Genomic DNA, 27,620 nt, shown 5'->3' with positions numbered 1-27,620 from the left:
ACTCCCCATCATACTATAAAGACATATGGAAAAACAATATATCTGATCCTTAAGGTGATGTCGCGTTGATCAATTCTTCAACGTGAGCGTGCGTGAAGTGTGGTGCTAGTGATCTATATAAAAAAATAAATAAAAGTTAAAAGGCTTGTAACACAAAACATATTTACATAGTAATTTTCAATTTGCACCAATGTTACTCAGATTATGATAGTCAGTCATGATCCCACAGCTCTCAGGGGGATGCCCATTATTAAGTCACATCAATGGTTCTAAATTCTGCATTTAGGCCCTTGGGTTTCAGAGTATCAAGTCTATATATCCACTCCAATTCTTTCCGATGCAGAGTGCGGATCCTGTCCCCTCCCAATCTGTGTGGTGGGACATGGTCTATTATACGCACCCTCAATTGGAACTCTTTGTGTTTAGCCTCAACAAAGTGTTTTGCTACTGGTAGGTCCGTCCTCTTGTCTCTGATGGACTGTCGATGGTTATTAAGTCTCATCTTGAGTTCCGTGCTTGTCTCCCCGACATACCATAGTCCACACGGACATTCCAAAAGATAAATTACATAAGAAGAACTGCACGTCAGGTAATGCCTAATGGAGTATTCCTTATTGGAACGTCTGTCTGTGAATTTGTGCCCTTTTACAATGATCTTGCAATTTACGCAATTAAGGCATGGAAAACAACCAAGTTTTCTGGAGGATAAAAATGACTGTACACTTTTCTTATCCGTACCGATGTCTGATCTCACTAATGTATCTTTAAGGTTCCGAACCCGTCTATATGCAAATAGAGGGGGGGTCCGGAAGCACGATGTATTTGTCAGTCCGTTTTTTAGGATTGGCCAGTGTTTTCTGATAATGTTAGAAATGTCATTACTGGACTCGTTATAGGTAGACACAAAGGTAAGTCTATCTCCAGTTTTGTTCAGTGATTTTTTGTTCAGTATATCATTTCTGTCCAGGGCTGTCACCCTGTCTCTATGTTTAGTCAAAATCTGTTTAGGATAACCCCTATCTCGAAATTTGGATTCCATATTGTCCAGCCGTTCCCGTAAAGGGGGCTCGTCCTTGACAATCCTTCTGACCCTCAACATTTGGCTAAATGGAAGTGACTTAACCATGCGTCTAGGATGACAGCTGTCAAAATGTAGTAAATTATTACGGTCTGTTTTCTTAATAAAGAGATCCGTGGTCAGCCTATTGTCCACCAACCGTACATTGACATCAAGAAATTGTAATTCTGTCCTGGACCAAACATAAGTGAATTTTACGGATGGGTCCACTGAGTTTAAAAACCCAAAGAAGGACTGTAGATCCTCCTCCTCACCTGTCCAGATGACGAACACATCATCTATGTATCGCCACCATCTGAGGACCTGGCCAAAGTGGTGCGATACATAGATGTGTTGTTCCTCCAAGAAGCGCATGTAGATATTGGCATAGGTCGGAGCTACGTTAGACCCATAGGAGTTTTGCTGTTAATGCAACATCATACATCTATGATACATCCGATTTTCTTCTTAAACTCCAGGAGATTGAATTACCTCCAAACGCGGAGGTTCTATTGGTCTCCTTTGATGTAGTAAGCCTTTATACGTCGATTGATCATGCACGGGGAACCGCAGCGGTTGAACATTTTTTAACTGCTCTGTCGTCTTTCTCCGGTGCATGCAATACCTTCATTTTGAATTTATTACAGATAATACTCACCTGCAATTATTTTTTGTTTAAAGACAGCTTTTACGTTCAGACCCAGGGCACCGCTATGGGGTCTAACGTAGCTCCGACCTATGCCAATATCTACATGCGCTTCTTGGAGGAACAACACATCTATGTATCGCACCACTTTGGCCAGGTCCTCAGATGGTGGCGATACATAGATGATGTGTTCGTCATCTGGACAGGTGAGGAGGAGGATCTACAGTCCTTCTTTGGGTTTTTAAACTCAGTGGACCCATCCGTAAAATTCACTTATGTTTGGTCCAGGACAGAATTACAATTTCTTGATGTCAATGTACGGTTGGTGGACAATAGGCTGACCACGGATCTCTTTATTAAGAAAACAGACCGTAATAATTTACTACATTTTGACAGCTGTCATCCTAGACGCATGGTTAAGTCACTTCCATTTAGCCAAATGTTGAGGGTCAGAAGGATTGTCAAGGACGAGCCCCCTTTACGGGAACGGCTGGACAATATGGAATCCAAATTTCGAGATAGGGGTTATCCTAAACAGATTTTGACTAAACATAGAGACAGGGTGACAGCCCTGGACAGAAATGATATACTGAACAAAAAATCACTGAACAAAACTGGAGATAGACTTACCTTTGTGTCTACCTATAACGAGTCCAGTAATGACATTTCTAACATTATCAGAAAACACTGGCCAATCCTAAAAAACGGACTGACAAATACATCGTGCTTCCGGACCCCCCCTCTATTTGCATATAGACGGGTTCGGAACCTTAAAGATACATTAGTGAGATCAGACATCGGTACGGATAAGAAAAGTGTACAGTCATTTTTATCCTCCAGAAAACTTGGTTGTTTTCCATGCCTTAATTGCGTAAATTGCAAGATCATTGTAAAAGGGCACAAATTCACAGACAGACGTTCCAATAAGGAATACTCCATTAGGCATTACCTGACGTGCAGTTCTTCTTATGTAATTTATCTTTTGGAATGTCCGTGTGGACTATGGTATGTCGGGGAGACAAGCACGGAACTCAAGATGAGACTTAATAACCATCGACAGTCCATCAGAGACAAGAGGACGGACCTACCAGTAGCAAAACACTTTGTTGAGGCTAAACACAAAGAGTTCCAATTGAGGGTGCGTATAATAGACCATGTCCCACCACACAGATTGGGAGGGGACAGGATCCGCACTCTGCATCGGAAAGAATTGGAGTGGATATATAGACTTGATACTCTGAAACCCAAGGGCCTAAATGCAGAATTTAGAACCATTGATGTGACTTAATAATGGGCATCCCCCTGAGAGCTGTGGGATCATGACTGACTATCATAATCTGAGTAACATTGGTGCAAATTGAAAATTACTATGTAAATATGTTTTGTGTTACAAGCCTTTTAACTTTTATTTCTTTTTTTATATAGATCACTAGCACCACACTTCACGCACGCTCACGTTGAAGAATTGATCAACGCGACATCACCTTAAGGATCAGATATATTGTTTTTCCATATGTCTTTATAGTATGATGGGGAGTAGTACCTGCCCGATGCCACTAGGAGGACTTTCGTGTTCTTTTCATTGTTATTTCTATAGGTGCAAAATGTTCCGATTAGAGGACCACTATAGGTACAGGGATAGACCTGACACGAGCACCCGCTGGGTTCCCCCGGCTCGGATCGCTCGCTAATAGGTCTGTAACCGTGCATGTGGCCATCCTGTAATAAGGGTGACACTGCTTCGGTACCTGTGCCTGTGGCTCTGGGAGAACGGTGCACCGATATTATCTATAAGTTTCCCTTAGACTGTCCATATACCTCTATGGACGCATCCTGTCCTCCCTTAACCAAGATGGCGTTATCGGCATCAGTACCCAATGGGTGTGTTGCTCCGATCATGTGACCTCCCCCATACCCACAATCCTGTGCACGCACAGTCAGCTGACTGTGCACATGTGCACTAGACTCCGTGGTATGCCACGATATTTTGATCCGACTACAGCTGATCCTTAGGTGAGCCCCTGATCTAGATATGCACTTCTGCACTTTATATGTAATACTTATGCACTAGATCTTGTTAAATATCAATGTATTTACTGTGGAACAATATGTATTGTTTATGTCACATGACAATTTGCTCATACTGATGTCACTTCCTTTGTAAATTGTATTTATACCGCACACCTGTGTATGCACCTTTGCTTGAGGAAGGCTCCAGGCCATAGGAGCCGAAACGTAGCTGTTTGGCACATGTTTGAATAAACCGGTACTTTTTTCTTCACTGATTTTTGGAGTGCTGCCATCTTCTTTTGCCTATATATATATATATATATATATATATATATATATATATATATATATAATAGATATTGAAACTTATGGGTTGTATAATTAAGCTGTGGAAACCCATTGGTTTCAGCTGCCCCCACCTATCTAGAGTACAGATACTCTCAATAGGTGCCCATGAACAATTGCCAGTTACAGATCACATGTCCCTCCATCTGCGGCCATTTTATGGACAGGATTTTTTGGCTGATGAGGTAAAAGACAGGAGGCTTCACTTCACATATCAAGAAAGCGGAGCAGATTACAAAAACATGAGGTGAAGTGGCCAACCCCTTTAAGGCCTTTAGATTACAAAGATTAAAAACTAGATAAGCAATTTCTGGGTCCTGAAAGGGGTTGTCCAGGATTGTTAAGTGAATGGAGCTGAACTGCAAGGCTACAGATACCCTGCACACAGATATGGTGACATTAAAAATGTTAGGTACCACAGTCAAAGCCAACTGTGGCATCTAAACAGCAGTTCAAATAGGTACCATATAGATGCCAAACATCAACCCGTTACATCATCGGATGTTGCCGATTGGTGAGCATGACTGAGAGGCTTCTACAGCTGTCGTTTGCCATTTTCTGATACAGCCACACCCTTTTTCCTAGAACTTTTGTATATTGAAATAAATAAAATCATAGACAAGCGTAATATACATGTGTCCCAAAATATCTGATCTATCAACATGTAAAAATTAATTATCCAATGCAGTCAACAGTTTAAAAAACATCCAAATGTCCAAATCAATGCATTTCTCCCTTCTGCCACCCATAAAAATTTGAATAAGTGAGTAAAACTTTGTACAGTTTTCAAAAGAGTATCAATCAAAAACATCAGCTCCTGACAAAATGAATTACACTGCTCTTTTTTATTATATTATTTTTTTAAAAAAAATTTCTATTCTACAAAGGCATAACAAAGCTACATAAATTTAATTACCTTAACAAAAATTGTGATGTGTCATAAGGTCAAGAGTGAGAGTCAGAGTAAAAGCCATAAAAGAAAGGACCATTGGAAAATGGTGCAACTGTGTTTTTTGGAATTTTTTTTTCAGCTGTAAATTGAACAAAATATTAAAGTGTTGCTACAAATTCACAATGATTTCTACCAAAATGTCATATGTGATTCCTTCTTTCAAAAAGTAGAATGATGCCAAAATTGTGTTTCTCAAATTTTCCTTTCAAAGTTATGCCAGCGTCATCCTCTGTCCACAAGTATGGCTGAGGATGCACTTAATGGGGCACATTTACTAAGGGTCTCAATTGCGTTTTTCCACTGGGTTTCCCGAATATTTCTGATTTGCGCCGAATTGCCCCTGGATTTTGGCACACGTGAACGGATTGTGGAGCATCGGCGTCTGCTTTCACGCAATAGAAATCGGGGGGCGTGGCCATCGGAAAACCCGACGGATTCGGAAAAAACGCGGAATTTAAAAAAAAATTGTGTCACAAGAATATCACTCACATACACCGGAACGAAGCAGGTGAACTCCAGTGGTCTTCAGCGCAGCAGCGGCACCTAGTGGACATCGGGCACACGACCTTAGTGAATCCCAGCAGAACCCGAATCAGTGTCAGAGAACACGCTGCTGGATCACGACTGGACCGGGTAAGTAAATCTGCCCCATTGTGTCATTGTGTTTCACTCTGAAATTACTAGTGTGAACACTGGCTTATACTTGCTGGCTTCCTTGATAGATTTTATGACTATTCTTCTTTGTTTGTCTTGTCTTCATCTCCGTGTTTTGCACTTTGGCAAAGGAAGGAAACGTAATCCAAATGTCCCTTACCACTTAGAGTTAGCAAGGCAAGTAGGAAGGGACAGGGGTTTAGTCTCAGGCCCCACAGTCTCATTCTATATCAACTGTCCATTCTCTAAGCCTGAATTATGCACTAATATCTAGGAAAATTATTATTATTATGAGGAATTTATGAAGATTTAGAACACCATTTCTTGGAAGAAGAAAAAATGGGTATCATACAGTGGATCAGCCTTTTGGCAATGAGAAACTTATTATATGATGAATGTTTTTAAATAGAAATATAAAATCTAAATCATTTTTTGTGAACCACAGGATAGGACAATTTAGTGATTAGAATATATTTTCCTTCTATATTATTAACTATAATGAAAGTTAAGGAAAACCTAGAATATATGGTATGGAAATGCCTGAAAAAAGAAAATATTGGTAAGAGGCATCAAGTATTTATTCTAAACCTAATAGTTTATTAAACTTTGTTATTGCTGTGTTGGAGAAAGTTTTTGATTTTGTTAGTAATTATAATATTATTTCTGGCATGATGGTTACTCTTTAAAGGAAACCTACCATTTGGAAATGGTCGTTCTGACCCACACATGCCAGCTGTTTTGTTATAAAATAGATTCTTATATTTGCTAATCACCCACTCGGTGCCGGCAGGTGCGCTCTGTGAGCCTACAATGCGCATGTCCTAATGCCCTGAGGCATTATCTATTTTTATAACGAAACGGCCAGATTATATGCTTAACCAAAATATGTTCCTGCATCATCTCAGCTTTCCTTTAAGAAATGGATAGATCACAGATAGGGAGGAGCAAACCTTTTCAGGTTCCAGTTTGCCAAGTTCAGGAACACTCACACCCTACCAGTCACACCAGCGATTGTTGCTGCCAACAATTGTGGATGTTACCCTTTAAATGCTGGCGGCAAAACCAGCAGCGGGATTTAGATATATCAGTGGCTGACAAACGCTTCCATTTTCCTTAGGATCCTCATGTGACATTGGGGATTAAGGATCCTAGGAACAATGGCAGTGCATGCACAATTTACATACTTCCGATGGCTTTTAATGCTGGTGCCATTTAAACAGTTAATACCCACGATTGGTGCAAGCATATCAAAATTTCTGCAAAGCAATGGAACAAACAAAATCTGGAGTGTTTTGTATACTATGTTTTTATACTTTCAAGTTGTACTTTAAACTTATTTCTATTTTAATTTTTTGCAGCCTCCTGCCAAGCATTAGCTACCCTGATTCACATCCTGGCCATGCTGTCATTACAATGTTGTGGACACTACCCTACTGATTCTATGTTAAATTTCCAGAATACAATTTACTCATCAGACTAATACCACAGACAAACAAGAGATGTTTTCAAAAACTGTGTTTAATTATTTAATTCATTTCCCCTATACAATCTTACAAAATATTACAGAGGTCATAAATTGACCAAAACCATAAGAACAAGGACAGTGTGAAAATCAGAACACACATACAGTATGTATAACATTAACATATGCTCTTAAAGTATTTGACCCCTCACCCCTGGGGTATTAGCTTTGTGATCTTTGTTTCATATACAAGTCCATGATTTATTTTCTTTGAAAATTATTACAAATAATTGTATTAAATTATGCTAGAAATTTATATGACCTGCTTGTATAAAATATTCATAATGTAAAAAAAGATTTCATCAGAATATGTAATTTATTTAAAGGATGCAGATACCTTTATTGCAGCTATAATGTAATAAACAAAAATATTTTAACTTTAGGTTTCAAAGGGAATCTGTCATCAGCATTTGATAGTTCTACCTTATGACAAGTTCCAATAGCCATTTCTATCATGAGTGCAATACTGGTTTTATCATGCGCCAAAAACTTATAAAAGCGCTGTGTAATCAAGTCATGTACCATCATAATTATCCCCCTTCCTCCTGGGGGCATAGGAAAAATTGTAATAAAAAAATCTGAATTTGTGGATGCACTACTATAGCGATAGACACACCAAAGTGGTGTCTATGAGTAGCTTTGAGGTCATTTGTTTTTTAGGTGTCATTTGTTTTTTAGTCTGGAATCAGTGCAATTTAAACCAGGGGAAGACAGATGTGATTTTTATCAATTTCTTTCAGGCAGACGATTGATAAAAGAGTATTATCATCTTAACAATACATTTTGTACAAATGCACAATTCATTTACCACATATCCTAGAAACCATAGAGGGCACCCAAAGGGCAAATTCTAGGTAGATGCAGCCCAACATACAACGCATCTATATATAATTCAGGATAACACCACACAGGCCCGGCGCCAGCACCCGGCCAACCCGGGCAAGTGCCGGGGCCCCGGGGTACTGGAGGGGCCCACTCGGGCCCCCGGATCAATTGTACCAGTGTCGCTATAAGACACTGGTACAATTGATCACCATCCGGATCGATAATTTTTCTGCCTCTATGCTGCGCTGGTCGGGAGCGCAGCATAGAGGCAGAATCTAAAACTCACCTGTCCCGGATCCCACAATGCGGTGCTCCGCAGGGTATGCGACGGCTCTGAAGCCGGCGCACATGATGACGTCATCGGGTCACGTGTGCCGGCTTCAGATCCGGCGCGTACGGGAGGCCCAGGCCGAAGACAGCTGCAGGTGCTGCGCCGGGGGAACCAGGACAGGTAAAATACTTCTTTCCCGGAGGCGGGGTTTCAGTGTGTCCGCAGGGGGAAGGGGGAAGGGGGAGGGGGAGGGATGGGGTCAGTGTGTATACAGGGGGAGAGGGGGGGTCAGTGTGTCCGCGGGGGGAGGGATGGGGTCACTGTGTATACAGGGGGAGAAGGGGGGTCAGTGTGTCAGCAGGGGGGGGTGTGTTTCAGTGTGTCTGCAGGGGGAGGGGGGGTTCAGTGTGTCCGCAGGGGGGGGTGAGGGGGTCAGTTTGTCCGCAGGGGGAGGTTGGGGGGGTCAGTGTGTCCGCAGGGGAGGGGGGGTGGTCAGTGTGTCCGCAGGGGAGGGGGGGTGGTCAGTGTGTGGGGAGGGGGGGGGGAAGTGTGGCCACTGGAGGGTGGCCCACGGAGGGGCCCACTAAGGCTCTGTCGCCCAGGGGCCCACTAAAACCTGGAGCCGGCCCTGACACCACATGATGTTTTCTGTACTGCTTCCAGCGATGTAACATGCTACCTTTTTGTTGCTGCATCTTTCCCACTCAACTCAAAATTTTTTCACATACATTTTATTTGCAATGATTATATGTCTTGAAATTCTAAGCTTCAATTGTCTTATTATTCATTAGATTTATTAAAGGGTTTGTCAAGGTTTAAAGATTTTTTTTTATATATAGCTTCAGAGTCATCTCCAGGATTCAGTAGGCCCCTGGGCAACAGAGCATCACTGGGCCCCATTGTAGTGAACTCATGTGGCGGCATTAAATATTCAGAAACTAAAACAGTCTCCTGTTCCATAAAATATTCCCTAGTTTATTATACCAAACAGCACCTATTTTATATAAGCCCCCTTCACCTCTTTAGAGTCCTTATGTACAGCCTTATGTGAGCCCCCCCAGCACCTCTAGGCCCTGGCACTTGCCCCGGTATGCCCAGTGCTGGCACTGACCCTTAATGGCTTGGAAGGTTTAAAAATAATAAAGAACTTACCTTCTCTGGTGCTCCTATTATTTCCTTGCAGAGCACGTAATGCTCAGGCCGGTTTTACACAGAGGCTGATTACGTTGTCATGACCTGCCACAGCCTGAAATTATTGCAGTAAATGTCACGCAGGAGCAGCTGAGAAGGGACTGTCCACACGTTCAGGTTTTCAGATGTAGTTTTTGATGTCCGAACAAGGAGTGGAGTAAATAGAGAGGAGGAATAGCACCTATTAATAATATGATATTATCCACCCAGTATTATCTACACTGCTTTTGGCATCCAAAATTGCTACAGAAAACCTGAATGTGTCGACCTTACCCTTATGGTATTGCAGCTACAACTCAACTTATACCAAGAAAAGCTGAACACCACTGTCAGTCTATTCTAGGGGTAACTCTATTACTGCTATACAAAGCTCTAAGTTGCAGCCAACAATGGCCCACATTTACTAAAGCCCCTGCGCCAGTTTTCTGTCGGACTCTGCACGTTCTTTTATGTGCACATAACTGCTAGTACATGTATTTAAGAAGTGTCTGAGACACAAATGTGTCGCCTGCCACTCATATATGGCACGGTTGCACTATACCCGATGCAACACAAAATGCTGCAATGAACGAGACATTTAGGTGCACAGTCGGGGTTGTACGCGCATATTTATCATGCAGTGTCCAACAGAATTATGTCGCACCCCCTCTGTTTAAGGTGTACAAAAAAAGTTGGTGCATTCTGTCGGAGCACTGCAGGGGGCACTAGATTCATAAAGAACGGTCGCCACAAATCATGAATCTGGTGCCCACTGCACACTACACATAACGCACTTATTTTGATAAATGTGGGCCAATATGTATTTAGATATGTGGGTTGAAATATTGTTATTTATCGCCCCTGGTCATAACATGTAGTTATTGCTTGTTCTTTTCACAATTATTTGCGTGTCAATACTTTTTCTTTTACACTAAATACATTGCTCAGAATATTACAGCCACCGGGTGGTGCTGCATAAATGTCAAAATAATTGTAGCTAAGAAAAAAATTGTCCCATTGACCAATCTTTATGGATATTCTTCTTTGCTTTCTAAGGTAATAATTAGGAGATTTAGGACCTCATACATTCCTGTACCACAAGTAACACAAATGTGAATCAAATCATATCTATAAAAGTACAAATAAATCCAGTAAATTGCCTCTACATTAGAATTGTGAAGAAAGATAGAAACTTATACACAAACTAGTAACATGTGGTTGTATATGAACATGATCCAAAAATACCATGAGCAAAATAAACCATAAGAAATCTATTATACATGAAGTCCAATCAGAGCAAATAAGACAAAGGGAATAATAACAGGCACTTTTCTTATAGTGTGTATATATTATATTTAATAAGGTGTATTCATACAATCTTTATAAAGATATTTGCATATCGAATTGTATTTATCTGATCACTGAATGTAGTATGGTAGGATTTCATATTCAGGTCTAATTAGAACTCTTAAAATAAGAACTGTGATTTCTCATTAAACCAATTCAATGTAAAATTATAACCTCTATAAAACCTGAAATTTACTTTGCAACCAATGTTTACTGAGATAAAATACAACCAATGTGTTACTGCAAAGAGACATGCAAGAGATCACTTTGTTACACAAGATCTCAAACAATATTGTCGTGAGAAACCACATTTCTTATGATGCATGTCTGGTCATGTTCAGCAAAGAGAAAAGATAAGGAAGGACACCTATGGAATATGGCAACATAAAGCTACATTCACATCATGCTTTGGGCATAGATTCAGAGCATACGCCAGGGCAGCTCCTAATATACACAATGGGGCGGCACATTTGATAAAAACAGTAGAGTGTGTACTACGTGCAGTTTGCCTGTGTAGTGTGCAGAAAGCGCTAGATTCAGAATTTCTGGCGCACATTGTTTATGCATCATGTGTCCCCTGCACAGCTCCAACAGATTGCACCAATTTTTTTTGGTGCACCTTTAACTTGAGCCATGCGACACAGTTCTGTCGGACTTGTTGAATGTGGCTCACGGTACGACTGCACATTTCAGTGCAGAAATATGTTGCATCTGACACAAATGTGACACAGACACTTCTTAAATACCTGTGCAAGCACTGAAAAGAACATGCGACGTTCAACAGAAATCTGGCGCACGGCCCTCAGTAAATGTGCCCCAATGAGCGGGTCTGTACTGCCAGATGAAGGCATTCTTCTTGCCTCTGTCTGCTTAGTACATGTGCATCCAGCAGGAAATACAGGTTAAAAAACACAAAGCAGTTAACCTACTTCCCTCCGGATAAAGCAGTGTGCTCTCAGCAGATGCCATTAGAAGTTAGACAGATGCCACTGTTTAGCATCCATTACTAGACTCCGCTGAGCATGTTTCCACAGTGATGTGTCCAAATAACAGTTATGTCATTTCGGGGACTCCCTGAACATTGCCAGTGCTCACTCCTTTACTGGGAAGAGCCAATCTGAAGGACATACCTCACAGGGAGACATGTTACTGCCATCTGTTGTAGGGAAACAATGAGATCGGAACACAGCCTAAATAGTTATTCCATAAAATGAACTAGTAAGATAGTATACTGTCATATGAATGCTGAATACTTCCCAGGGAATAAATGTTATACTTATAGATGGATCACTTTAAGTGGGAAGTTATATAAGCTTCATATGTAAGTATAGAATGTCTTTGAATTTGTCTTGTCCAAGATATTCACAAAATAACTAACAATGAAACTTTTAGGAGTCATTATTATTCAACCTTTAATTTTCCTTTTCTATCTCATGGCCAAGTCATAGAAAGCACAATTTGTCCATTGAAGATGAGGTCCACTGCGGAGTCACAGTACTGAAGGACAGTATAATCTTGGCTACAAAATCTTAGCATGTGACAAGTATCCATGAGCAATCCTAAAACAGCATGGGTGTTTAATCCCCCATCATTTTTCCAAATAGCTCTAAGACGTTAAAGTGGATTATCCTCTTTGGTTCCAAAAATGAAATACCATAAAACAATTTATACAGCAGCTCAAACAGCAGTCCTTGTATTACATAAAATGAGTCTTCACTTCTACCAGACTCGGCATGAATTATTTCCTCGATTCATTAATGTGTTCTCTGGACAGTTGAAAGCTTTACGAAATTCTTCAAAATTACTCATTGCACCAATTACCCTGTGGGGAAAAAAATGTAAGTCTGTAAGTTCATGTGATTTATTGTTCGTGTACTCAAAAACCTATAGTCGTTTTATTTGCACGGAAGACATACTGCAAGGTCTATACTTTTTATAATATATGAAACCAGTATAAAAGCTATTAACAGAATTGCATTGTTGAATGGGCCTGGACCGGTCAGTGCCTCTGTGGCTTGCACATTTTGTATAAAGAATTGTGGGTTCGCACAAACTTTTAATGGAAACCTGTATTATGCCAAGTTGCTGCAAACTATGTACAGTAAAGCTACTGTGTTTACATATACCCTGAAACAGGGGTGTCAAACTCAATTTCACTGACCTTTATATCAACTCTAAGGGCCAGTGGCTGACTTGTAAAACACCCCCTCAACCAAGTCAGGCAAACCCTTTTCCCCAGGGCTGGCGGCAGTACAGGGCCGGGGCCCAGAGCTGCAGGGGGGCCCACATAAGGCTTTACATAAGGAATCCATGGGGGTGAGGGGCTGTAGCTAATGAATCCATAGGGAGTGAGAGGGTCTTATATAAAATAACCATCAGGGGGCTGTATATAAAATAACCATGAGTGGAATGTATATAAAATAACCATGAAGGGGCTGTTTGGGATGATAAACTAGGGAATATTTTAGGAGACAAGAGACACGCTCCGTCACCCAGGGGCCTACTGAAACTTGGAGACGACCTCGCTCTTTCCACCATGGCAGTAATTTTCTACCCTTCAAAACATTTGTATATTCTCCTCTTCCCCAAAAACTTGCACCAAACAAACTAATTTTAGGAGCACTGAAGAAGGCGGATTAGCCCAAATGACAATAAATCAGCTTTATTGGCTTGAAACTGTAGGGGGCCTGAATATGGGACCTCCAATGAACATCTGGACATTTCTGTTAATCTAGAAATGATCGTCTATTACAGCATTGTACTGCAGTGTTCTGCATTATTTGCATATTGGAGCATTCAAACACAATTACTATTAGGACTGGGCGGTAGGCAAAAAATGCATAGGTGCGCTATACGTAATGAAGGAACTTGCTAGATCTGTAACTTATGAATTCACTGTATTTTAAGATAAAAAAAAAGGAAATACATCCATATTAATTTTCTGGATTTAGATGTAGCTACTACTATAGATAATGTACAACTGTATGTTCATAATGGGACATCGATCCGAAGTACTTACCGAAACTGAGGTGGACTATGTACTTGATTTACGATCATTTCCCTTGCAGCTTGAGGACGAAATGTATTGCACCTTACCTAATATGCCAAGAAAAAAAATACTTTGTTTGCTGATAACAGACTATAATCCCTTTTGGGGGTCATTACAGTTTTAAAACAGGAACTCTGGAACCTTTAAACCTTACTTAAAGGGTTCTCCAGTGACATAGAAGTTAGCTCCTATCCACATCATAGGGGATAATTTGTTAATTGGTTGCAATCTTAGTGATGGGACCCCTATGGATTGCAATATTGGGGGTCCGTTGTACCCCCTTCATACCCTGAGATGAAGGAAGCATCTGCTTGCGCATGCTTCGCCTGATCCATTCATCCCAATGGCGCTGACAGAGATAGTTCCAAGGGGTTGGAACCATACAAACCCTAAAAATTACCATACTGTGCCTGTCTGAATATTAGAGACAGGGGTATGTTACTTAGATGCATCATTATTTGGTAACTTACATGAGCATAACTTAAGAAAAACAGTTGGTTGTGGTTAAGATCTATGCCCGGAAGAAGCAATTCTTCTTTACCACTTCTTGTCTCCTGGATCCATTTTCTGTATGCCTGTCATGATGGGGAAAAAAACATATTAGTACTATTATACAGCATGTGTGATTAGGTGCAATAGTATAGCCAATATCATTTTTCATTTTGTTATTGAAAAAAATTAAAGGAGCATTCCAATAAATAAATACCTATCCGCTATCTCGAAATGTGCGATTTCCAGGTTCTGAATTCTTGGACACAAAGAAATCATAAGAATGGGGTCCTTCAAGTGCCCTTGAGTGTCAAAAGTGAACAGAGAGTTGGTGTACATGGTCAAATAGTGCTCAACTCAATTTGATGGAACTTCCAATAACCCCTTTTTGGACTAGGGGCCTCTTGTCCCCTGTCTTTTCCGGGTTTTATCAAATAACCCCTTTACCATCAACAGAGGACACATTTCTTCCATCAGTGTCACAGACATGCTGACACAGCATGTGATGGTGCAACTGAGTACATTAACTCCAGTCACTCAATTTCTCATTGAATTTCACTCAAGTTGAACAGAGAGCATAAATCACACCACAATACAGTCCATACAACCAAGGGGCCAGTGCCTCTAATTTTCTGGGCCAATAGGTACCAACATACATATACTCCACACTCTCCAACAGTCTAAACATACAGTAATTTCAATAAATTGGGAAAGCATTAAGGATCTAATAAAAAAATGCTTACAAGAGGGTTATGTCCTCATAAAATAACCACAAACTTGTGGTTATTAAAGACTAACAATTATAAACTGCTTTAAGGAGAACCTTTCAAAATGACACCCACTTTTTTTTTTCATTTCTGTGGTTTTGCAAAAAATCAAGAATTACCATAAAAAGACGAAAGACCTGGTTGCATTTTTTAATTCCAGTAAGCCATTAACGCAATATGAAAAGATTGATTTTTATTTCTATCATTTTAATGTGGAGATGAAGATTATATACAGTTTCTTACACGAAAGGCTTCTCTCATCCCTCCATTGTCTGCAATGTTTTCTGCCAACGTCTTTGTCCCTTTAACCTAAAATAATAACAATGTATTGGAATGCTCATATAATAACATAAAACAATGGTTAATTTAAAAAGCAAAGTAACTGAATCGCTCATATTTATCATTAATATCAAACTTGTGAAAGTAACAATTCCTGAAAGTCTTAGGCCCTATTGTCCTGTAATTACAATGCTTAATAGTTGGATGACAAGGTAAATATTTTTCATCAATGCCCATCAGCTTAAAATGATGCAATTAAGTCTAAACCTCAGACTGTTATAGAAATTGACATATTTGTTTAAGCCAGAATAGACAGAAATTCTTACATTTTTTTAAAGCAAGCATTGTGTTAATAGTCCTGGATTTCAAGCTTGCTGCTATTCTTATAAATCTGTCAACTTCAAAAAATGCAATTTTTAATTTAAACACATATCACATTACACAGATCTTCAGGGAAGCCTCCTAGCAATGTCTATAGCCATGTATGGTCAAATCTAATAATAGATTCCCTTTAAAAAAACAATCATCAAGTACATAATGCTGAATAGCATACACTGATTTGATTATCTCTGTACTCCTGATTAGAGATGACCGGGATTGTTTTTCAAGTTCGGGTTCAGGTGCATCCCGGGCAACCTGGACATATTGCTGGATTGGCCAATCACACCCATAGCTAATAGGTAGGGGTGTAACTTGCTAAATTGGCTACATAGCCGCCAATCCGGCAGTATGACTGGGTTGCCCGGGACACACCTGAACCCGAACTTGAAAAACAATCCCGTGTCCTCCGGTTTCCTCCCACACTCTAAAGCATACTGATAGGTTGATGAGATTGTGAGCCCCGTTGGGGACAGGAACGGATTTGGCAAACTCTGTGCAGCGCTGCATAATTTGTGTGCTCTATATGTAAGTAAAATAATAATTATTATTAATTATGTCCAAGTTGAGCGTGATGCACTGGGACTCAAAATTCGGCTCATCTCTATTCTTAATGAATATTGCTTACTTTTTAATCCCACCACCCATTCAAAAGATATGGTCCCTGTTATATGTTAATAAAGAATAATCTCATACTAGCAAAGACGGTGGTAACTTTTAATTTTCTGTGGAGGTATGTCTGCTGTGTGATAATAAATGTCAACAGCACCTTGGCCAGGAAGCCATTTTGAACAGGTGGGTGGCTTTAAAAATGAAACATTTGTAATAATAAAGAAATACAGTTCAGAATCTTATCATAGGTAAAATAATTTGTCTTTCAGGTTATCAGAGATCTGAACAGTAATACTCACATTCATTCCCGCAAGCTTCCAGTAATAGTCATTGTATTGGTCAACGACACATTTTGTTCTTTCCTTGAACTTTTCCTCAGATTCCGTTGTCCACCATGGATGTAAATTTCCATCTTTGTCATACTTCCGGCCTATATATCACAAATATGTTATGCAAGACACATCGACAACTACAATATTGCATTGATTTTTTAGATCAAACATTAGGCTGAATTAGGAGGAATGTATGGGGGAAGTATGTATGGCCAAAAGCTTGTAAGAATTGTAGGGGTTTTTCTTTATATGGAGATAAGGAATGTGGAATATTCACCATTGCTGTCAAATCCATGTGTAAACTCGTGGCCAACAATGACTCCAATTGCTCCATAGCTGAGGGACCTGTCAAAAAAACACACAAATGCTTCTAAATACCAGTAAAATCTTTCCAAATCCCCTATTTCATAAAGAGTTCGGATGTTCCCCTCATCATTTATTTTCTTATCAGGAACCAGCTAGGATTCAGAATTTAATTATTCATTTTCACAATGTTGCCTGGGAATATCACAGATCAAAGATGAAATGGGATCATCGGGCTGCCAGTTCTAATCATTTCCCCTGGGAAAGTTGGCAAATGTTTGACACTGATGCATGCAAATTCCGTTTTCATTATATTTTCAAGTTGGCGGCCAGTTTCATCTTACCTCCAGTGCAAACAGAAAACTTCAGAAATCTGTTTCATATCTCTCCATGTTGATAATTGTCATTCATTATACAGTACATGAAATCACCATGTAAAGTGTAAAAGCAGAGTGTCTGCCAAATCATAATTATGCTGCTCCTAGTAAAAATCGAAACATTACAACGCCAAGTTCTTGTGTCTTAACTATTTCATCACCAGGAGGGTTTAACCCAGTAGGCACTGTCTGTTTCATGAAACTCATCTATGAATCTTTTTGTTTATGTGCGGTCACTAAGGTGAAGATGGACACTTTTCTATCTAAACATACTCATACAGGACCACACTTACTAAGGTGCTTGTGCCAGTTGTCTGTCTGACTTTGCACATTCTTTTCAGTTCAAACTTCTTGTATATAAGAAGTGCCCGCTCCACATGTCGCAAGTGACAATTTTAGAGTTGTGGCTATTCTTCACGCAACACAAATTTCATCATTGAAATGGGTATTATGGCGCTCTGTCGGACAGCGCACCACATTTATCATGCAAAGACCAACAGAAGTGTGTCACACGTCCTATGTTAAAGGTGCAGCAAAAAAGTTGGTCTTTTGGTCAGTGCAGGGTGCGCCAGATTCATTAGGAACATGCACCATAAATCCTGAATATAGCACCCCCTGCACACTACACAGGCAAACTGCACATACAGACTGCACAGTTTTTAGCAAATGTGCCTTATAGAATAAGTGACCATTGCATCATAATTAGCTTTTATTGCATTTTACCAACTTCATTATAGGATGATCACAATAATTAGTAGCAACACGCTAGCTAACGACTTTTTTATTTTTTGGGAGGAATGATTTTGGACACTTTTCTACAACCTGCTGCCTCCACCACAAAAACATCTCTCAGATAAGGTCTTATCTCCTGCTTGGACTACTAAAACATTCTACTCTGTGGTCTCCCAGCTAATTCTCTAACACCCCTACAATCCATCCTTATAGGAAATCTACCACCAGGATAAAGGATTGTAAATAGAGATGAGCGAACATGCTCGTCCGAGCTTGATGCTCGGTCGAGCATTAGGGTACTCGAAACTGCTCGTTGCTCGGACGAATACTTCGCCCGCTCGAGAAAATGGCAGCTCCCGCCGTTTTGCTTTTTGGCGGCCAGAAACAGAGCCAATCACAAGCCAGGAGACTCTGCACTCCACCCAGCATGACGTGGTACCCTTACACGTCGATAGCAGTGGTTGGCTGGCCAGATCAGGTGACCCTGGGATAGACTAGCCGCTGCCCGCGCTGCTCGGATCATTCTGTGTCTGGATGCCGCTAGGGAGAGAGCTGCTGCTGGTCAGGGAAAGCGTTAGGGTGTTCTATTAGCTTACTGTTAGGCAGGAGTGATTCTCAAAGAACCCAACAGCCCTTCTTAGGGCTACAATAACGTTCGACTTTTTTTATTTTAATTTGCATCTAGTACCATTTTGTGAGGAATTAGCAGGGGGACTTGCTACCGTTGTGTTTAGCTCTTAGTGGCACACATATCCATAGCAAAGACCGAAGTGGGAAAATTTAGTAGGGGTTGGATTTCAATTAGGCACTAACTCAGTGTCATCTCATCTGGCATAGTAGTGTGCTTTGATACTTGGCTAGAAAATAGCCATAGGAGAATACAAAGAGCTTACTTACGCATACAGTAGCGTTCTATATATTTGATTTCTGGTTGATCTGCTGGTGGCTGTACTTTCTGCAGTGCATGTACTAGCCAATTCTGAGCAATTTGTAGTGAGACTTGCGACCGCTGTGTTCTGCGCTTAGTGACGCACATATCCATAGCAAAGACCGAAGTGGGAAAATTTAGTAGGGGTTGGATTTCAATTAGGCACTAACTCAGTGTCATCTCATCTGGCATAGTAGTGTGCTTTGATACTTGGCTAGAAAATAGCCATAGGAGAATACAAAGAGCTTACTTACGCATACAGTAGCGTTCTATATATTTGATTTCTGGTTGATCTGCTGGTGGCTGTACTTTCTGCAGTGCATGTACTAGCCAATTCTGAGCAATTTGTAGTGAGACTTGCGACCGCTGTGTTCTGCGCTTAGTGACGCACATATCCATAGCAAAGACCGAAGTGGGAAAATTTAGTAGGGGTTGGATTTCAATTAGGCACTAACTCAGTGTCATCTCATCTGGCATAGTAGTGTGCTTTGATACTTGGCTAGAAAATAGCCATAGGAGAATACAAAGAGCTTACTTACGCATACAGTAGCGTTCTATATATTTGATTTCTGGTTGATCTGCTGGTGGCTGTACTTTCTGCAGTGCATGTACTAGCCAATTCTGAGCAATTTGTAGTGAGACTTGCGACCGCTGTGTTCTGCGCTTAGTGACGCACATATCCATAGCAAAGACCGAAGTGGGAAAATTTAGTAGGGGTTGGATTTCAATTAGGCACTAACTCAGTGTCATCTCATCTGGCATAGTAGTGTGCTTTGATACTTGGCTAGAAAATAGCCATAGGAGAATACAAAGAGCTTACTTACGCATACAGTAGCGTTCTATATATTTGATTTCTGGTTGATCTGCTGGTGGCTGTACTTTCTGCAGTGCATGTACTAGCCAATTCTGAGCAATTTGTAGTGAGACTTGCGACCGCTGTGTTCTGCGCTTAGTGACGCACATATCCATAGCAAAGACCGAAGTGGGAAAATTTAGTAGGGGTTGGATTTCAATTAGGCACTAACTCAGTGTCATCTCATCTGGCATAGTAGTGTGCTTTGATACTTGGCTAGAAAATAGCCATAGGAGAATACAAAGAGCTTACTTACGCATACAGTAGCGTTCTATATATTTGATTTCTGGTTGATCTGCTGGTGGCTGTACTTTCTGCAGTGCATGTACTAGCCAATTCTGAGCAATTTGTAGTGAGACTTGCGACCGCTGTGTTCTGCGCTTAGTGACGCACATATCCATAGCAAAGACCGAAGTGGGAAAATTTAGTAGGGGTTGGATTTCAATTAGGCACTAACTCAGTGTCATCTCATCTGGCATAGTAGTGTGCTTTGATACTTGGCTAGAAAATAGCCATAGGAGAATACAAAGAGCTTACTTACGCATACAGTAGCGTTCTATATATTTGATTTCTGGTTGATCTGCTGGTGGCTGTACTTTCTGCAGTGCATGTACTAGCCAATTCTGAGCAATTTGTAGTGAGACTTGCGACCGCTGTGTTCTGCGCTTAGTGACGCACATATCCATAGCAAAGACCGAAGTGGGAAAATTTAGTAGGGGTTGGATTTCAATTAGGCACTAACTCAGTGTCATCTCATCTGGCATAGTAGTGTGCTTTGATACTTGGCTAGAAAATAGCCATAGCAATAGGATAGCATTGTTTGGTTTTAAAAACTCAAAAAAAAACAAAAAACACAAAAAAAAAAAAAAACACAAAAAAAAACAAAAAAAAGTAAAAAAAAAAATAAAGTTATAACTCTCATTTTAAAAATGTTTAACCCGAGGGCTAGGGGTAGAGGACGAGGGCGGGGACGTGGGCGTCCAACTACTGCAGGGGTCAGAGGCCGTGGTCCTGGGCGGGGTGAGACACCACCTGCTGATGAGGGAGCAGGGGAACGCCGCAGAGCTACACTCCCTAGGTTCATGTCTGAAGTTACTGGGACTCGTGGTAGAGCACTGTTGAGGCCAGAACAGTGCGAACAGGTGATGTCGTGGATTGCTGACAATGCTTCGAGCAATTTGTCCACCACCAGTCAGTCTTCCACGCAGTCCACCCATGTCACCGAAATCGCCACTCCTCCAGCTCCTGCACCTCAGCCTCCTCCCCCCCAGTCTGCCCCCTCCCAGGAAAATTTGGCATTTGAACCGGCATACTCTGAGGAACTGTTTTCTGGACCCTTCCCACAGTCACAAACCACTTGTCCGGTTGCTGCTGAGCAATTTTCCGATGCCCAGGTTTTCCAACAGTCACAGTCTGTGGGTGATGATGACCTTCTTGACGTAGTGGAAGTGTGTAAAGAGGTGTCCGACGATGAGGAGACACGGTTGTCAGACAGTGGGGAAGTTGTTGTCAGGGCAGGAAGTCCGAGGGGGGAGCAGACTGAGGGATCGGAGGATGATGAGGTGACAGACCCAAGCTGGGTTGAGAGGCCGGGTGAACACAGTGCTTCTGAGACGGAGGAGAGTCCTCGACCAGAACAGGTTGGAAGAGGCAGTGGTGGGGCCAGACGGAGAGGCAGGGCCAGAGCTGGTGCATCAGCGCCAAATGTGTCAACTAGTGAAGCTCCCGTGGCGAGGGCTCCTGCGGCGAGGGCTAGATCTTCAGAAGTCTGGAGGTTCTTTAAGGAAACACCGGATGACCGACGGACTGTGGTGTGCAACATTTGCCAAAGCAGGCTCAGCAGGGGTTCCACCACTACTAGCTTAACTACCACCAGTATGCGCAGGCATATGAATGCTAAACACCCCACTCAGTGGCAACAAGCCCGTTCACCTCCGGCCGTGCACACCACTGCTCCTTCCCCTGTGTCAGCTGCTAGTCAGCCCCCTGCCCAGGACCCTGCCACAAAAACCCCATCGTCGCCTCCACGATCCTCCACAGCATCCACCAGCGTTCAGCTCTCCATACCCCAGACGCTGGAGCGGAAACGCAAATATAGTGCAACCCACCCGCACGCCCAAGCCCTTAATGTGCACATCTCCAGATTGCTAAGCCTGGAGATGCTGCCCTATAGGCTAGTAGAGACCGAGGCCTTTCGCAACCTCATGGCGGCGGCCGCCCCTCGGTATTCGGTCCCCAGCCGCCACTACTTTTCCCGATGTGCCGTCCCAGCCCTGCACCAGCACGTGTCAGACAACATCATCCGTGCCCTGACCAACGCCGTTTCTGACAAGGTCCACCTGACCACGGACACGTGGACGAGTGCTGCTGGGCAGGGCCACTATATATCGCTGACGGCACATTGGGTTAACTTGGTGGAGGCTGGGACCGAGTCTGACACTGGGGCTGCTCATATACTGCCGACGCCGAGGATTGCGGGGCCTACCTCGGTCCAGGTGTTTCAGGCCTACTATGCCTCCTCCTCCTCCCACCCCTCCTCCACCTCCTCCTCCGAACTACCATCCGTGGGCACGGCGCCATCAGTCGGTAGCTCTAGGCACAGCAGCAGTGCCGTCGCTAAGCGACAGCAGGCGGTGCTCAAACTGCTGAGCCTAGGCGACAAAAGGCACACCGCCCAAGAGCTATTACAGGGCATCACGGCGCAGACTGATCTGTGGCTGGCACCGCTGAACCTCAAGCCGGGAATGGTTGTGTGTGACAACGGCCGTAACCTGGTGGCGGCTCTGCAACTCGGCAGACTGACACATGTGCCATGCCTGGCCCATGTGTTAAATCTGATAGTTCAGCGTTTCCTCAAGACATACCCCAATCTGTCTGATTTGCTCACGAAGGTGCGCCGCATCTGTGCGCATTTCAGGAAGTCCAGCCCAGATGCTGCCACTCTCAGGGCAGCGCAGCGCCGCCTCCAACTGCCCGCTCACCGACTGTTGTGCGACGTGCCCACGAGGTGGAATTCAACACTGACCATGTTATCCAGAGTTTACCAGCAGCGCAGAGCGATTGTAGACTGCCAGATGTCAACTTCCACCAGAACTGGTAGTCAGGTCAGTCAGCTTCCTCAAGTCTACAATGAGGAGTGGACGTGGATGTCTGATATCTGTCAGGTGCTGAGTAACTTTGAGGAGTCAACACAGATGGTCAGTGGCGATGCCGCCATCATCAGCCTCACCATCCCGCTGCTTGGCCTGTTGAAAAACTCTCTGGTCAGCATGAAGTCGGAAGCTTTGCGCTCGTCACAAGAGACAGGGGAAGAATATTCCCTTGTTGATAGCCAAAGCACCCTCAGGTCTGTTTCTCAGCGCATATCGGAGGAGGTGGAGGTGGAGGAGGATGAGGAGGAAGAGGAGGAGAATGTTGGTGAGACACAAGAGGGGACCATTGTTGAGTCCTTTACTGTTCAGCGTGTATGGGCAGAAGAAGAGGAGTTGGAGGAGTTGGAGGAGGAGGAAATGGACAGTCAGGCCAGTGAGGGGAGTGAATTCTTACGCGTTGGTACTCTGGCGCATATGGCAGATTTCATGCTAGGCTGCCTATCCCGTGACCCTCGCGTTCAAAGAATTTATTCCAGCACCGATTACTGGGTGTTCACTCTCCTGGACCCACGGTACAAGCAAAATCTTTCCACTCTCATCCCTGCAGAGGAAAGGAGTGTGAGAATGCATGAATACCAGCAGGCCCTGGTGCACAAGCTGAAACAGTATTTCCCTTCTGACAGCGCTAGCGGCAGAGTGCGTAGTTCTGCGGGACAAGTAGCGAGGGAGAGTAGGCGAGCAGGCAGCTTGTCCAGCACTGGCAAGGGTACGCTTTACAAGGCTTTTGCCAGCTTTATGTCACCCCAGCAAGACACTGTCACCTGTCCCCAGTCTCGGCAGAGTAGGGCTGATCTTTACAGAAAGATGGTGAGGGAGTACGTAGCTGACCATACCATCGTCCTAAATGATCACACAGCTCCCTACAACTACTGGGTTTCAAAGCTGGACATGTGGCACGAACTGGCGCTGTACGCCTTGGAGGTTCTTGCCTGCCCTGCCGCTAGCGTCTTGTCCGAGCGGGTTTTCAGTGCAGCTGGTGGCATCATCACCGATAAGCGTACACGCCTGTCGACTGACAGCGCTGACAGGCTGACGCTTATTAAAATGAATAAAGGCTGGATTTCTCAGAATTTCCAATCTCCACCAGGTGAAGGAAGCTCAACCTGAATAATTGATCCACTCCTCCTCCTCCTCATTTTCCTCCTTCTCCTCCTCTTTGTACAGTAAAGCAGAGGAAAATGGCTATTTTTTGACAGGGCCCACTGGCTCTTGCTATAGTACTTCATGCATTTAATTTTTCTGGAGGGCCACCTACCCGGTCCTCTGTTTGAAACAATTTTTGTGAGTGCCACATACAGGCACTCAATCTATTCCATTTTACTGCAGGGCCACCTACCTGCTCCTCTGGTTTGAAACATTTTTGGGACTGCCACATACAGGCACTCAATCTATTCCATTTTACTGGAGGGCCACCTACCTGCTCCTCTGGTTTGAAAAATTTTTGGGACTGCCACATACAGGCACTCAATCTATTCCATTTTACTGCAGGGCCACCTACCTGCTCCTCTGGTTTGAAACATTTTTGGGACTGCCACATACAGGCACTCAATCTATTCCATTTTACTGCAGGGCCACCTACCTGCTCCTCTGGTTTGAAACATTTTTGGGACTGCCACATACAGGCACTCAATCTATTCCATTTTACTGGAGGGCCACCTACCTGCTCCTCTGGTTTGAAAAATTTTTGGGACTGCCACATACAGGCACTCAATCTATTCCATTTTACTGCAGGGCCACCTACCTGCTCCTCTGGTTTGAAACATTTTTGGGACTGCCACATACAGGCACTCAATCTATTCCATTTTACTGGAGGGCCACCTACCTGCTCCTCTGGTTTGAAAAATTTTTGGGACTGCCACATACAGGCACTCAATCTATTCCATTTTACTGCAGGGCCACCTACCTGCTCCTCTGGTTTGAAACATTTTTGGGACTGCCACATACAGGCACTCAATCTATTCCATTTTACTGGAGGGCCACCTACCTGCTCCTCTGGTTTGAAAAATGTTTGGGACTGCCACATACAGGCACTATCCAAATTAAATTGTCTCCATAGCAGCCTCCACACGTTGTCTCCATTGCTACCTCCAAAAGTCGTCCATATAGCTGCCTCCATACATCGTCCCTTTATCAAACGAGGTGTGTCAGGCAGAAATTTGGGTTGTTTTCATGGATTCCACATCAAAGTTGTTAACTTTGTCGCCACCCTGCTGTGTTATCCACAAAATATACTGGCAAACTTTTACCATTTAGGGATATTATTTCAGCGCTTCTTGCGCATCTGTTTACATTCCCCTCACCCGCCATATCCTAAACTTATAAGAACGCTACTACACTTGATCTTATACAAAAGGTTCTTAGAAGTGCTGTTTGGGGAGTAGCCTAGAGACAGGGGCTTGAATTGGCGAAAGCTCGCCTGGCAGCGGAGCGCCAGCTCCATGCGCATCATGCGCTTCTTGCGCATCTGTTTACATTCCCCTCACCCGCCATATCCCAAACTTATAAGAACGCTACTACACTTAACTTGGTGCAGGCTGGGACCGAGTCTGACCCTGGGGCTGGTCATATACTGCCGACGCAGAGAATTGCGGGGCCTACCTCGGTCCAGGTCTCAAAGGCCTACTATACCTCCTCCCACCCCTCCTCCACCTCCTCCTCCTCCGAATTACCATCCGTGGGCATGGCGCCATCAGTCGGTAGCTCTAGGCACAGCAGCAGTGCCGTCGCTAAGCGACAGCAGGCGGTGCTGAAACTGCTGAGCCTAGGCGATAAAAGGCACACCGCCCAAGAGCTATTACAGGGCATTCCACATCAAAGTTGTTAACTTTGTCGCCACCCTGCTGTGTAATCCACAAAATATACTTGCAAACTTTTACCATTTAGGGATATTATTTCAGCGCTTCTTGCGCATCTGTTTACATTCCCCTCACCCGCCATATCCTAAACTTATAAGAACGCTACTACACTTGATCTTATACAAAAGGTTCTTAGAAGTGCTGTTTGGGGAGTAGCCTAGAGACAGGGGCTTGGATTGGCAAAAGCTCGCCTGGCTGCAGAGCGCCAGCTCCATCCCAAGATCCAACTAACATAGTTGCAGCACCTTTAATCTACTACTAGTTCACTGCCTCCATAATAATAATAATAATAATCTTTATTTATATAGCGCCATCATATTCCGTAGCGCTTTACAAATCATAGGAAACAAATACAAATGTATTGTAACAGAGCACAACATTTGTATGGAACAACAGGAGTGAGGTCCCTGCTCGCCAGAGCTTACGGTTTATGAAGATGATGGGGTAACACGAGGTAAAAGAATATTTAACGGTCAAGCCATTCTTCTTAGGGAATAGAACAAAATATAATAAATGGAATTGCTGTCGCTTGAACCACTCAGCCGTCATCTTATATACCAGGTCCAGGGTGAATGGGACTGCAGAGAAGTCTGGTGCCTGTTGGTTGCTGGATAACAGATGGGAGGACGACACAGGACGGGTTAGTAGAAGAGTTAAAACTTCATGCAGTTAATGAGTGTTATAGGCTTGCCTAAAGAAATGGGTTTTAAGAGCACGTTTGAAACTTTGGAGGTTAGGTATTAGTCTGATAGTCCAGGGCAGAGCATTCCATAGAATTGGTGCAGCTCTAGAGAAGTCTTGGAGACGCGAGTGGGAGGTCCGCACTAGGGTAGAGGTTAATCTAAGATCACTGGCGGATCTAAGAGCACGGGTTGGGCGATAGACTGAGATAAGAGAGGAGAGGTAGGGGGGTGCAGCATTATACAGAGCTTTATGGATGAGGGTTATTATTATTTTAAACTGTATTCGAAAGGAGACTGGCAGCCAGTGCAGCGACTGGCATGAACTGTAAGCATACATGGTCCCCTTATCAAACGAGCTGTGTCAGGCAGAATTTTGGGTTGTTTTCATGGCTTCCATGTTAACTTTGTCGCCACCCTGCTGTGTAATCCACAAAATATACTGGCAAACTTTTATCATGTACCGATATTATTTGAGCGCTTCTTGCTCACCTCCTTTGGTTCCTCTCTGACACCCATTGGTTTGAAGCCTGAGTCCAATTAGGGTATGTCGCCATGCCACTCTCTAGCCTGCTGCCGCTGCCTCTGCCTCTGCATGCCGTCCCCTATAGTGTCAGGGTCAATTATTGGATGTTTTACATGCTATCTAGCTTCATTCTGTCACTCTGTCATGGCCATGCTGTTGCCCATAATTTCGGCATAATGGTGCGATTAAGCAGCCTCAGAGGCATCCATGCATGCTGCCCCTGCTGTTTCCTGTCCATTTCCGTGGTGTTTCCATCCTTTTCTGAGGTTCCCAGGTGTTTGGCCAAGCTTCCCTGTGCAGAGCCTTGGTCCCCTTGAAAAATGCTCGAGTCTCCCATTGACTTCAATGGGGTTCGTTATTCGAGACGAGCACTCGAGCATCGGGAAAAGTTCGTCTCGAATAACGAGTACCCGAGCATTTTAGTGTTCGCTCATCTCTAATTGTAAACCACTTACATACTGGTATGGGCCTCCTCTTGCAAGATCCACTCTTCTTTAAGCTTCTTATTT

At 43.1% G+C, this 27,620-nt stretch overlaps 1 protein-coding gene and 1 long non-coding RNA gene across 2 annotated transcripts in view; one reads left to right on the top strand and one right to left on the bottom strand.

The window, feature by feature from the left end:
- LOC140119201 (uncharacterized) overlaps positions 1–27,620 on the top strand; it is a 183,961-nt gene that overhangs the window by 46,368 nt on the left and 109,973 nt on the right. The gene's annotated exons all lie outside the window — the stretch shown is intronic.
- Positions 9,082–27,620, bottom strand: part of PHEX (phosphate regulating endopeptidase X-linked) — a 128,441-nt gene continuing 109,902 nt past the window's right edge. The window contains exons 17-22 of the mRNA XM_072137987.1: positions 16,983–17,050; positions 16,673–16,803; positions 15,348–15,413; positions 14,319–14,423; positions 13,819–13,895; positions 9,082–12,621 (exon numbers count right to left, since the gene is read on the bottom strand). Coding sequence (XP_071994088.1) covers positions 12,519–12,621; positions 13,819–13,895; positions 14,319–14,423; positions 15,348–15,413; positions 16,673–16,803; positions 16,983–17,050 — 550 coding nt within the window. The 3' untranslated portion in view covers positions 9,082–12,518. The remainder of the gene's footprint in view (positions 12,622–13,818; positions 13,896–14,318; positions 14,424–15,347; positions 15,414–16,672; positions 16,804–16,982; positions 17,051–27,620) is intronic.

Source organism: Engystomops pustulosus, chromosome 2 (assembly GCF_040894005.1).
Source record: "Engystomops pustulosus chromosome 2, aEngPut4.maternal, whole genome shotgun sequence".
Classification (NCBI taxonomy): Eukaryota; Metazoa; Chordata; class Amphibia; order Anura; family Leptodactylidae; genus Engystomops; species Engystomops pustulosus.
The sequence above is the reverse complement of the archived record's forward strand: the minus strand, read 5'-3'. Positions and strand labels throughout refer to the sequence as shown.